Source organism: Eufriesea mexicana, unplaced genomic scaffold (genome assembly GCF_001483705.2).
Source record: "Eufriesea mexicana isolate 0111107269 unplaced genomic scaffold, ASM148370v2 scaffold1030, whole genome shotgun sequence".
Classification (NCBI taxonomy): domain Eukaryota; kingdom Metazoa; phylum Arthropoda; class Insecta; order Hymenoptera; family Apidae; genus Eufriesea; species Eufriesea mexicana.
In genome coordinates, this window is record NW_016909159.1 from 946,242 (window position 1) to 960,626 (window position 14,385).

The 14,385-nt window shown below is 33.0% G+C and overlaps 1 protein-coding gene across 1 annotated transcript in view; it reads left to right on the plus strand.

The window, feature by feature from the left end:
* Cht7 (chitinase 7) overlaps nt 1–13,289 on the plus strand; it is a 17,039-nt gene extending 3,750 nt beyond the window's left edge. Inside the window, exons 3-14 of the mRNA XM_017899968.1 lie at nt 187–366; nt 2,004–2,127; nt 3,892–4,201; nt 5,726–6,155; nt 7,963–8,180; nt 8,716–8,870; nt 9,421–9,561; nt 9,653–9,800; nt 10,391–10,576; nt 10,669–10,791; nt 11,210–11,411; nt 12,835–13,289. Of these exons, the coding sequence (XP_017755457.1) occupies nt 187–366; nt 2,004–2,127; nt 3,892–4,201; nt 5,726–6,155; nt 7,963–8,180; nt 8,716–8,870; nt 9,421–9,561; nt 9,653–9,800; nt 10,391–10,576; nt 10,669–10,791; nt 11,210–11,411; nt 12,835–13,043 (2,426 nt within the window). The 3' untranslated portion in view covers nt 13,044–13,289. The remainder of the gene's footprint in view (nt 1–186; nt 367–2,003; nt 2,128–3,891; nt 4,202–5,725; nt 6,156–7,962; nt 8,181–8,715; nt 8,871–9,420; nt 9,562–9,652; nt 9,801–10,390; nt 10,577–10,668; nt 10,792–11,209; nt 11,412–12,834) is intronic.
* Nucleotides 13,290–14,385: the final 1,096 nt, after the last annotated feature.

The window sequence follows — 14,385 nt, forward strand, 5'->3', positions numbered from 1 at the left end:
TATTTATATCTTATATCTTTATATATATTATATATAAATATTATACCATTTTATTTCATAAATGCAACTCGAGTTATTAATAAACGTGTTGAACATTTTTCTGGCTTCTGAAAGTGCTTTAAATATCCTTGAAAATCCTTTAAATTATCGAGTATCGATATTTATAAAAGTGTCACGATTAATCAGGTGGTTGGTCGTTTGGCACGCAAAAGTTCAAAGACGTGTCCTCGACGAGGTACGCAAGGCAGACATTCATCTACAGTGCCATTTCGTATCTGCGAGATCGAAACTTCGATGGCCTCGACATCGACTGGGAATATCCAAAAGGAGGCGATGACAAGAAGAATTACGTACTTTTGTTGAAAGGTAAATGATAAAATAAAACAACGATTTAAGTAATTTAGCAACAATCTGACACAGCATATTTGCAATGTTTATTAATCGGTTATTATTAATCGGTTATTATTAATCGAATTATTAAATTCGGAAAATAAATTCGAAAATTAAAATAATATTGTATTGATTCATACGCATGACAGAAGCAACACGGATTATTTGATGAACCTGACAGCTAGGAAAAATTAGGAACAAAATTCATACTTCAGATTTCGAACATTTTAAATATAATAATTTATTTATTTATGGTACTGATCCTCAATTAGTATGGTAAACAAATTTTTGAAGATTTTGAGATAATTGCAACTTTCCTTTTCTTTATTGTCATTCTTATTTTATTTATTATTATTATTATTATTATTTCTTGTCATATCAACAAAAGGTATGATATATTTTCCTGTGTACTATGGAATTATAGTAATTAGCGTATGCATATCGTAGGATAAAAAAGATCGAATGTCACTGATCTACAATTTTCTTGTTCTTAATACAGAGCTAAAATCGTAGGGTCCCTAGATTCAGTGGATCCATAGTCTTATGGAATTTGTAGACCCTGAGGTCACTGGGTTTGTGGAATTTCTAGACTTATAGGGTCTCTAGGCTTATGGGATCCCAAGACGTATAAAGTCCCTGGGCTCGAGGGATTCCAAGACTTATAGAATCCCTAAACTCACGAAGTCCCTAGATTCGTGGGATTGCTAGGCTCATAAAGCCCCTAGCCTCGTGGAATTCTTATGCTCATAGAATCCCTAAGTTCGTGAGGTTCCTAAACTCGTAAAATCCCTAAGTATTGTAAAGTCCCTAGACTCGTGATATCCCTAGACTCATAGAATCTCTATAGAATAACCCATATAAAACCCCATAGAATAAGCTTGTGAGGTCCCTAAACTCGTGGAATTCCTAGGCTCATAAAGTCCCTAGATTCGTGGGATTCTTTGGCTCATAAAATCCCTAGACTCGTGGGATTCCTGTGCTTATAAAGTCCCTAGAGTCGTGAGAGTCCTATGCTCATAGAATCTCTAAGCTCGTGAGGTTCCTATACTCGTAAAATCCCTAAGTTTGTTAGGTCCCTAGACTCGTGGTATCCCTAGGTTCATAGAATCCCTAAGCTTGTGAGGTCCCTAAACTCGTGAAATTCCAAGGCTCATAAAGTCCCTAGATTCGTGGGATTCTTTGGCTCGTAAAATCCCTGGAATCGTGGGATTCCTAGGCTCATACAATCTCTAATCTCGCAAAGTCCCTAGACTCATGAGATTCTTAGGCTCGTGAGGACTCCAGACTCGTGGGATTACTTGACTCGTGGGATTTCTAGGTTTCCGGGGTTCCTAAGTTCGCGGAATTTCTTAACTCATGAGCTTTCTAGAGTTGTAGGAATCCTACTCTCATGAGGTTCCTAAGTTCATGGGATTTCTAAAATCATAGAGTTTCTAGGCTCGTGAGATTTCTATACTCCTGAGTTCTCTAAGCAACCGTCTAGAATATCCATGCATCAAAATGACCCTGGTGTATAATTAAAGTTACTTCGTGATCCTTTCTAGGTGACAGAATGACTCCTTTGCTTTTTCTTCTTCTTTATAAGATTGCATTTAATTCGTTTATGTTTCTAGAGCTTCGAGAAGCATTCGAAGCAGAAGCTCAAGAAAAGAAAATGCCAAGACTTCTTCTGACAGCTGCTGTACCAGTTGGGCCTGACAACGTGAAGAGTGGATATGATGTACCAGCAGTCGCAAGGTAAACTACAACGAGATTAAAATCTCTTACAATTTTTCACCAAATAAATCTATCACTTTTCAATCCATTATTCATCATGCATCACAATTACTTCCGTATATTTTGCATTTTAGTTGCAAATTTGATCAACAATCTTATCGTTATAGTAACATAATGATAATAATTTTATCATTATACTTCACTTATACTGCAAAATCTTTTACAATGTTTATCATTGCAAAGGACCAAAGAATACGTTTGAGCATAAAATTACCTGTAATCATCCAATATCGATCACTCGATGCATGCTAAAGCTGGCTATAGTCGTATAACCTCGAGTGCTCGCTGCATACTAAAGGCAACTATAATCATCCAATGAACGAGTGCTCGCTATACACTAACGATAATTACAGTTACTCAACACTGTGAACTCCTCGTATACTAGAGGTAACTATGATCACCCAACGCTGAGTGCTCGCTGTATGTTAAAGGTGACTATAATTACCCGGTGTTGAACTCAGCAACTCTGTTATTAATTCAGACCCCTGTCTTATTTAATTAAAATTTGATTACAATTTCACAAGAATTTGTTCATAACACATGATATATTGCTTGAAAATATCCTAATCCTTTCCACTCAGCAACTCTCAGCAATTTCGTGAATCTAGCAAACAATTCGAATGTCCCTTCTAAAAGATCATGGAAAGATTAGTATCATTCATGCAGGTCAAAATTAGCCAAGATTTATCAAAAATATATTGTAGAGATAGATTTTGGGGGTGGTATATATATTTATTTAATAATAAAATAACAGTGATAGAGTATGTGAGGAACGATAAAGGTACGAATTATTACAACTTATCACAACGCTCAACCTACACTTCTGCAGCAACTCTTCTATTACAACTCACAATTGTTAACAATGGTTGTTAGCATGGTCCCATTAGTTTCTATCTGCAGGCAACTTGCAAGGCATTTGCTTTGATATTTCAGACTGACGGTGCTGCCAACTATCGTCAATATTGTTATTGGTTATCTCAGAGACATATCATTAAGACGTATACTTCATTACGTCTCATTCTTATTATTATTATACTTCATCTTGTGAAAAGACTGAAATTTGGTACAATTTTTTGGTAAATATATTAGATTTTATTACACCTGAAAATTATACGGGCCCATAGAGGACTAAGTTAAGATCATGCTATTATGCGTTCGAGAAAAGATGGCGCACAGCGTGTTTACATCCTCACGACTGATTGACTCCGTTGACACTCTCTAGATTACAGGCATTGACCACTATTAGCCGAAAATGGTGACGAAGATCATCGGCAGGTCATAGTGAAACCGAGTGAAATAGGATACGACGGCATTGGCGTAGTCTTCGAAGCTATTAACACTATGCCGTCGGCACGTCTAATCGGGATTCTTTCGTTTGATGCCGGTAGGACTGACGCATCATTTGCGCATGATACCAACGTGGTGTCACCGGCATTTGCCCGATAGTTTTCGCAGGACACCAACGTGGTGCCACCTGACGGCATAGTGTTAAGAAACAGGAAACTAACGCCGTTGCTGCCATATCCTATGTCACTAGGTTTCACTAAGGCCCGCCGATGATCTTGGTCGCCTTTTGGCCAATAGGTCACTGCCTGTAATCGAGAGAGCGTCAGCGAAGTCAGTCAGCCGTGAGGATGCAAACACGCTGTGCCATCTCTTCTCGAACGCATAATACCTCGTAATCTGGATTAAATCTAACTACTAAGTGCCACTATGTCGTCTCAGTTATCTAGATTTCATCAACCTAATGGCGTACGATTTCCATGGGAAATGGGAACGGGAGACTGGTCACAATGCACCCTTGCACGCCTCGTCGCTGGACTCCGAGTGGCAGAAACAACTGAGCGTGGACAACGCTGCTTCCATGTGGGTCCGTCTGGGCGCCCCTAAGGAGAAACTGATCATCGGCATGCCGACCTACGGCCGATCCTTCACTCTCTCGAACGCGGCCAATTTCCGTGTTCATGCACCTGCCAGTGGCGGTGGGAAGGCCGGCGAATACACCAAGGAATCCGGCTTTCTTGCCTATTACGAGGTACTCGCGATCTCTCACGCCTGCACGAGAGCCTTGTTCGTCCAACATGCCACTTTGCCATCACTCGTAAACGTAAATTGACATTCAATTTTTTCTCCTCGGCTGCACGATTAGGCGGTTTTCCGCGTTTCTCGCGGTCAGCAAGAATGAAGAAAGTGGATGAGCAATTTGATTGGTTCTTGGTTGATTTTAGGTCGGTGGTGAATGACGCTGATTGCTGGGCTGAGTGATCTGTGGGTCAGTGAAGAGCGTGAATTTATACGAATGTTCGAAGTTTGATTTATTGTTAGATCTTAGTGTTGCGATTAGGGCAAAAAATGTTAAGAGGTGTGAGTAATTTCATCTGCCTTAAGTGTGAGTCTGGCCTATGACTCTTGCAGCTAGATTACGACTGTTATTTGTGGAACTTCAGGTCTAAATATAGTCTTCCTCGTCATTGACAGGAACTGATACCTGTTTACGTCTTGTTTTTATTTAGTCTTTCTTGGAATGATATAATCGAAGAATTTATGGAACGAGGAGATATTTTCCAGTCGAATTTCTTGAAATTTACGAGACACTTAAGGAATTAACACTTTACTTTGTTGTGAATAATGACTTGTTCGATCATAGTTATTGACATTAAATAGATTATGTGAGTCAAGATGATTGGCTTTCTGCCACTGTTACTGAGAATATGCAGTTGTTTTTAACAAGATTAATATTGACTTTTAATGAGATAGAAACGTAATTATTCACAGTGTGAGTCTAACTCTCACCTAACTCTATTACTTGAATTTACTTGTAAATTTGTATGTATAATTTATTTTATATTAATTGTTTGGCTTTTATTAAACAATATACAAACATCATATTCTAGAACGTTTAAAGCATGATTTCAGAACTACATTCAATGTGAGTCTATGATTATGAATGATTTAAATCATATGTATTTTGTCCAAAGATATTACAAATTTTGTACTTACATAAACTCAAAGTACTGTGCGTGACTCGCAAGGAGTCTCTTAAGACGCCATAGGGACAAAGGAAATAAGTCGATTGCTCCATCTGTTCATATCAACAGATCTCATTGGTAGCTGTTTCAACAAAGACACTTAGACAGTTAATATAATTATTGTCTGCTGAGCTACTCCAGGTCAAGTATCTTCATCTCTCAAACAGAAGAAGACCAAGAAAGGAACCGATATTTAAGAATAGTCTAAACCTAATTGAGTTAAAAGAACCTGATCTAAGGATAATAGATCAGCGATGACATGTCACATCTAGAAGTCAATGAACTGTGAACTTGCCAATAGGTCGTCCCTTCCACTCTGACCAATTAGACCTGCATTCCTTCTAACAGACACCTTGCGGGGTGCTCGCAGTAGATACGACATTGACACCGATACCTGTAAAATACAATTTCAAACTGAGTTTCAATCTGACCTAACCTGAAATTTCAAATTGGCTTTTTATATTTTGACGAATATGATCATTGGGTTTAAAAAGAAGAAGTCAGGAATAATTGTTTCTGTGATTCCTCAGATCTGCGAGATGTTGCGAAACGGAGGTGCCTATGTCTGGGATGACGAGATGAAGGTACCATACATGGTGTACAATGACCAGTGGGTGGGCTTCGACGACGAGAAATCCATTCGATTGAAAATGGATTGGCTGAAGAACAAGGGCTACGGTGGCGCCATGGTGTGGACGGTGGACATGGACGACTTCAACGGCACTGTTTGCGGCGGAAATGTCAGGTACCCCTTAATCGGAGCAATGAGGGAGGAATTGCTCGGAATTTCGAGGGGCTCGAGCGCCAAGGACATTGATTGGACGGCTGTGGCTAGCACCGTGTCTGAGAGCATATTGAAGAAACCTGAACCGTACAAGATATTGGTCTCGGATGTCATTAACAAGGCGAAGAAAGTTCAGAAATCAACGAGCCAGCTCGTCATTAATCCTCCTACTAATGGTAAGGTTCTCTCCTTTTTAAATTTTTAATAAAAAAAAAATGCAAGAATGTTAGAAGCAAAAAATAGTAGAATACTGATTTATACAATTAATAATTAATATTATTATTATTAAATAAATTTTGACTGAAAAATTGTCGATCTTAAAGTAGCTCTAACTTTATTAAAACAAAAATCGTAAAATTTCTAATTTCACATTTTTGGGTTGAACCTTTAAACAGCTTCTTATTTTAACACACAGGATGAGAAACTAAAGGTACCTGTTTTCTTAAAAATTTTTACTAATTCAAACGTCTTCATGATCCTTGGAAAATTTCTATCGAGATTCCTTTTGCAGTAAATTTATAGGAGAGTCTCCTCTTCCTAACTACACGTTAAAAATTCATATACGATTTTTTTCGCATTTTCATCGCACTTTTTGAGAGCATATCTTTATTTAGTTCAAAAAATTGATTTCTTTTAATTCGTTTATTTAGATTCCATATTTCTAGTTCCATAATTTATGAAATTATAATCGAGGAATTTGAGCAATAACTTGTGCCTCCTAAAGTTAAAAGAATTAAATTCTCAATTGTTATCAGGGAATATAAAATATTTGTCTAAGCAAACTCATTGTTAGAGCAAAGTATATATGCATATAAGATGGCGCTCCTACTCCTCCTCAGTGTTTCATATCCTTCATCCTAATCCTTCATTAAGGATGACTCAGGCAGAGATTCTCTGGAAACTGTTTACCCTGTGTTGCATACTGCAATGTTCCTTTCATCATCTGACAAAGAGTATTAACTTTGTTGTGCGAGTCTCGGTAGTCAGTTATTGATGTACATTTGGTAAACGCGTGGTTCCAATATCCTAGCTAGCCTAAGGATTATCATAAACCCGAAGACTCGTAGCAGCTGTTAATCCTTTGGCATCCCCAGATGAGATACCTTGCGAGATGACACCTTTTATGAGCCAGTACCTCTGATCAGAACCGATTGATAATATTTAACATATTATTATGTCAATCACGCCAATCACTATCATTCGATAATGACTACCATTCAGCATATGAATCGTTCACTGCACAAATCGATTAACTCCACTTTTTGAAAAATCTTAAATTTAAGTGTCAAAGCACTTGGTATAGTCGTAACTTTTTATATTTATAATAACTTTCCCTGATAATTAAGATTAACACCATTAAACGACAAAAAATTTTTGGCCACTGAATAACAAATAATTTATTTCAGAGGTTACTTAGATTAACTCCGTACTCTAATGTAAATCGTTGCAATAATGCAACTCAAATGCACTAGCAAGCCATGAATGACAACGGTGAATTTTTTAGTACCGTCTTATCAGAATTTAAGTAAAATTTAGTAAAATTTAAATTGATTACTTTTTCACTTGCCAAATCGATTAACTCTTCCTGTAACATAAAAATGGTAACATTACTAACGATTACCTTTTGGCTATTTTTTCTTATAAATTTTATATACCGTTAGATGAAAGGTACATTTGTATTTATGCATTCTACGATATTTATTTCGATTTAAATTATAAAGGGAATTTTAAAAAACAATATACATTATTTCATTGCATTTCTCTACTTGTTTCTCCACCTAACCTAACCTAACCTAACCTAACTTTTAAGAAGTAGTCTTTAAGTAACTTCTGATTGGCCTGAACTAACCTATTACACGTGTATTTTCCCATTTCATGTATGTACCTTTGTACTGGGATAGGAAGATTCCAGGTATTTTTCTTTTGTGAAATGAGACAAATTTTCAGTTAGCTAAAGCTGATTTAATTAATTCCTATTTGCAGAAAGAGCAGCCCAATCTATGTGTTACTTGACGAATTGGTCGCACAGAAGACCTGGATCTGGAAAATTCCTACCAGAGGACATAGACCCTACTCTCTGCACTCATATAGTCTACTCGTTCGCGACCTTGAAAAATTACCTGCTCGCGGAAGAAACTGAAAAGGATGCCGAAATGTACGAACGCTTGATTGCATTAAGGAACAAGAATCCTGATATTAAGGTATGGTTTTTTGATAGATACGATAAGGAAAAATTTATCTATAAGAGATAGAATAGTAATTGTAGAAAAATTACAAAAAATTATTCGTTATTCTAGATATAAATGAAACTATAACTATAACTATAATTTATTTATTCTGTAATAAATACATATATAAGAGAAAGTGTTAAGATTTATAAATTATGTGATTATTAATTATTACATCTTTAAATACATTTTCTATAATTGTTAATAGCCATTTCCTTTTACATTAAAACATATTTGCAACAACAAATACGTATTTGATAAAAAGGCTGTGACTTTTTACATGTATATATATTTAAATAACTTAAATCATAAATAATTACTCGAAAACTATATTATAAATAATTTTCTCCCTTGTATTAAGTGACTTTTCAAAAATCTGTTATTTAAACTTTTCCTATTATTTATACAAAATATTAAAAATATTTGAATGAAAATTAAAATAAACGGAAATACTTATTAACATAAAATTATGTATGCATTGATTATGTTAGAAATAATAACATTGCAGATATTATTGGCAATCGGTGGTTGGGCTTTCGGATCAACCCCATTCAAGGAACTCACCAGTAACACTTTCCGTATGAATCAATTCATATATGAGGCCATCGATTTCCTCAGAGAATACAAATTTGACGGTCTAGACGTCGATTGGGAATACCCACGGTAAATTTCCAAAAATAATTTTTTCACCTTTATGTTCTTCTATTTTAGTCCTTTTTAACCCTCTATAACCCTCCTTTCTCCTTTCTCCCTCTACATTGAAAAAGAAATTTCCATTGGTTATAGTTTCTCAGTCAAATGAATAAACTAAAATCCAATAACTGGTATAATATAATAATATAATAAATAAGTAAAATATTAGTACAAAAAATAAGTATAAATTAAAAAAATTAACAAAATATTGTGCTAAAACAACGTATAATAACAAAACAAAATATAACAAATATTAACCCTTTGCACTCGACGATTTTTTGGATACAAAAATTCAAAGATTTTCTGTTACAAAGCTGACAATATTTTTCTGAGCAGTGAATAAGAAGTCGTATAATAATTAATAATTAACACTTCTCGAGTACAAAGGGTTAATTAAAAGAATTTTTAATATATATCAGCATAAATAGGTGAACAATAATTTTAACTATTGCTTCATATGGTGTTATAAAGGGTTTAATAAATTTATGGAATGAGATATTTCAATGAAAATTGTTAACAGGGGTGGTGATGATCGAACAGCCTATGTGAATCTTCTGAAGGAACTTCGACTTGCTTTCGAGGGCGAAGCAAATAGTTCTGGACAACCAAAATTAATCTTATCAGCCGCGGTACCAGCTAGTTTCGAGGCTATTGCTGCAGGGTAAGTTTCCAATATTAAGTTTATTTAATAAAAAAAAAAAAGAGGACTCCTTTTCCTAGATAATTTATGCATAATTTGTAATCAACTTTAGGTACGATGTGCCAGAAATATCCAAATATTTGGACTTCATTAACGTGATGACATACGATTTTCATGGCCAATGGGAGAGGCAAGTTGGTCACAATAGTCCTCTGTTTCCCCTAGAAAGTGCTACAAGTTACCAGAAAAAACTGACAGTGGTAAGTACAGAATTGCAATGAAAGTTACTTTCTTTTACAATTTCATAAAGTCTGACGTCATTTCTTAATTTAATCGGTAAAATAATTTTCTAAAATAAATATCAAAACTGTATAAAAGATATGAAACTTCAAATTTTATCAAAATTAGTGTTAGATTCCTCGAAAATCTGAAATTCAAGACAGTGTCGAATTTCAAAAATTCGAAACTTTGCCCTCTTTTATGACTAAAAATTTTGGAAACCCACATAAAAAAAATAAAATCAACGAAAATAAAAAATTGTCTTCAATCACTCCTAATTATAAAAATTTTGGAGACACATTTATCCTGAATATTCAAGGTTTTGAAATTTAAAATATGAGTAGGTTAACAAATCGTGATTATAAAAATTTAGGTTGAGAAAATGTGATTTGTGGAAACCATATTCTTGTCACGAATGAAAATTACTATTTCAAGTTTCGAAAATTTTAAATTTCAAAAATGTTAAGAGTTTCAAAATCGTATAAAGTTTCAAATTCGAGTTTTAAAAATTTAAGTATTTAATTTCGAATATACCTTTACTACTAACTAAAACCACATACGAAAACCATAGGATTATAGCGCGAGGGAGTGGGTGAAACAAGGTGCTCCAAAAGAGAAGCTAATGATCGGTATGCCGACTTATGGCAGATCTTTCACGTTAGTGGATAAAGAGAAGTTTGATATTGGAGCACCAGCTTCAGGTGGAGGAACAGCTGGAAACTTCACCAATGAATCCGGATTCCTCTCATACTATGAGGTATATAGCAGATCTAACTTAGTCCAGCTACTTCTAAAACACTTGATATTAATGAGAATGAATCAAACATTACCAACTAATCGAATGTATAGATTTGCAGCTTTTTGAACGAAGAGAATACTACTCTAGTCTGGGACAGCGAGCAGCAGGTACCTTTCGCATACAGAGATGACCAGTGGGTTGGATTTGATGATGAAAGGAGCCTTATAAATAAGGTGATGTTGACATTTTCCTTTGCAAACCAACAAAAAAGTATCGTTAAATTCGTTCCTTCATCACTTATAATGCTACAAAGACTAAAATACACCTTACTATTTAAAAAAGTCGAGATAACCTCAATCTTTTATTGAATAAAAAGATTTTTCGAAATTTTTACTATTGTATTTTATTATCACTGAAATTTCAAATAATTTTTATTGGAAACTTTTTTTAATCAAATAAACATAAGTGCCTGAAAAATTGTGATAACAGTTACAATGGACACCCTTTATGTATTATACATATATATGCAATTATTAATAATTCTTAAAATAATATATACAAAGCATTATATATATTTTTTTTTAAATAATTAATAATTGTATTAATAAATGTAGTACTATAATATTAAATATATACCTTTAATTATATTAGATGCAATGGCTCAAAGATGAAGGCTTTGGAGGTATAATGATCTGGTCAGTGGATATGGATGACTTTAGGGGATCTTGCGGGGCTGGCAAATATCCATTGATAAAAGCTATGATGAAAGAGCTACGAGACTACAAAGTGAAATTGGAATACGACGGTCCTTATGAATCTCATTTGAGAAATGGGAGGTACACCACCAAAGATCGTAAGTATTTAGAATTTTCTAATTAAATAATTAATAATTTTATTAATAAATGTAGTACTATAATATTAAATATATACCTTTAATTATATTAGATGCAATGGCTCAAAGATGAAGGCTTTGGAGGTATAATGATCTGGTCAGTGGATATGGATGACTTTAGGGGATCTTGCGGGGCTGGCAAATATCCATTGATAAAAGCTATGATGAAAGAGCTACGAGACTACAAAGTGAAATTGGAATACGACGGTCCTTATGAATCTCATTTGAGAAATGGGAGGTACACCACCAAAGATCGTAAGTATTTAGAATTTTCTAATTTAGAATTTTGCACTATTTTTGCACATGTATAATTTCTTAATTAAATTAATAGATGTTTCTTATTTTAACACAATGGCTATTAAATGAATCTTACGTACCTTACTCACATTCATTACAGCATTCATTTATTTTAATAGTATACACTGTGACATGAGTACTAAGTAATATATTAATATAGTCATATATTATTTACATAACATATGTCTGATTAAAAAGATTATTTATATGCCTTAAAGGGAATCTTAATATTTTACATTGTCATATTAAAATTGAGAAAATAAAAAATTTTGTAAATAGACTTAAAACAAAAGGAGCTATAAATTTTTCTAGAAAAAAGTAAATGATATGTGTGAAAATGTTAGGACTTTGTTTCACTATGTTCCTAAACCAATTTGTGATTGTGATTGTTCAACATTAATGCATTATGAAATTTTGTATGTATCATAACAAAATGCACAGTTTCCTAATCATTTGTAACTATATCTAAATATTGAATAGATTATATCTAAATTAAAAAATAAAATTCCCATAATATCATAAAAATGAAAAATAAAATCATGTTTTAAGGAGAGAAGTAAATATAAAATATAGCTACTGTATCAAGAAGATATATAGTCGCCGCTATCGGTGTCATATAACGTCATTGCAAGTTACAATATCGATTACATGTTGATTAGTAAACAATATATTAATACACAAAATATCTGGTTATTCGCCAGTCTTCTTAAAGTAAATAATTAAGTTTGTAAAATGAAGAAATAATATTCCACAAACGTGATCTACATAAATTTGGAAAGAAACAAACAAAAGTGTCGATGTATAACCTCACTGAATAGATTTACTAAAATATATACTTACATTAGTCATTTTAGTAAATGCATTACAAATAAATTCATTTTGGAATTGTAAAATCTTCTACGCAAAGAAAATATATTAGGAAATAAATCAATAAATAACTGTACAAAAAATTCATACAAAACAACGAAATTTTAGCAAATTTTACGTTAATTAAAACTATTTCTAATTGTTAAAAAATATAAATGTTATGCACCACTTCATTTTAATTATTAAAAAAGAAACCTACCTAACATATTAATTATTTTAGCGAACGAAGTGAGCTGTGATGAGGAGGACAACCATATATCTTATCATCCCGATAAGAACGATTGTACCATGTATTACATGTGTGAAGGCGAAAGAAAGCACCATATGCCCTGCCCGGTGAATTTGGTATTCAACCCTAATGAAAATGTCTGCGATTGGCCTGAGAACGTAGACGGTTGTGTGCAACACACGCAGGCGCCACCTGTGTAAAGAGAAAGGAAACAGAAAGGAAAGAGACAAAAATTACGCCTATTTAAGAATATTCTGTGGTTCGCGGTTGTACTGTAAAATGCGAAAACATACGTGCGACGTAACGTTGATTAAAAAGTCATTCGAAATTCATCGAAGAATACGATAATCACCAATCGACGAGAAGTTTTGTTGTCACGAAATCTCTTTTCATTCGAAAATTTTAATTGCTCCTAATTTCAATTTCCCTCTTCCTTTTCCTCTAAAGTTTTGATTTCTCTTAAACTCCTTTTATTTCCCTATTAAATGTCTATCTATCTATCTATCTATCTATCTATGTTTCTCCATTTGTATAAACCGCGCACTATGTCCAATTATTGCGACAGATACGTTTTGTAAATAAAAAGATATAAAATTCTCCGAAAAAAGAATTCATATCTCGCTTGTAAGTGTAATAGCGACAGAAAGTAAATTGTACGTACTATTAACTAGTAGATCTTCGTTTTATTTTGTAACTTTACATAAAAAAAAATCATAATTTGTTGTTCGTACGGTTTTTTGTATTTGGTCACAGTTCAACCCTGTATTTTTCTTTTTTATTATTTTCATTTTATTTGAAATAAGAATAGGAATCCAAAGCAGTAACATGAAATTTAACAATAATTTTTTGGTTATTCATATCTAATCAAAACATGGGATATCAAGAGTAACAGAAATACTCAATGTATATAACTTTTATTAATTATTTCAATAAGGCATTTATTTATCTTTTAATTGTTTTAAACTTTAAATTTCAATTCACTTTGTAATCATTAAAATTTTTTCTGATATATTTTTGATATTTCTATTGTTTAATTGTTATTATGTATACAGGAATCTGGTACATTAAAAACAATACATATGCAGAGTGGTTAAGAAATAGAGTACTCAAATACACAATTCTTTCAGATTTTTAAGTTTGAATAGATTGTTCATTTAGAATTTGAGTTATATATATTATTATTTGTTCAATTTGAGGTTTAATAATTTTTACTACCAGCAGTTTTATGAAAAAAATATGTTTTTCCTAAACAAAATATTGAATTTAATTAAATTATAATAATACTTTAAAAAACTTTTTAAATTCTGAAAAATTTATTTGTCAATTTAATTTGACTATTAAAACAATGTTAATTTATTTAAAGTAAGTTTCCATAACTTCAATCTTTAACAAGATTGATTCATTAAAATCATTTATAAAATATTAGTTATAAAAAATTCTTTATTTTTTAAACAAATATTAAGTAGTAACATGATGAATAAACAGCTAATATTGAATTTGTCACTCATAAATATAACATCATTTGTGCGCATGTCTTCTTAC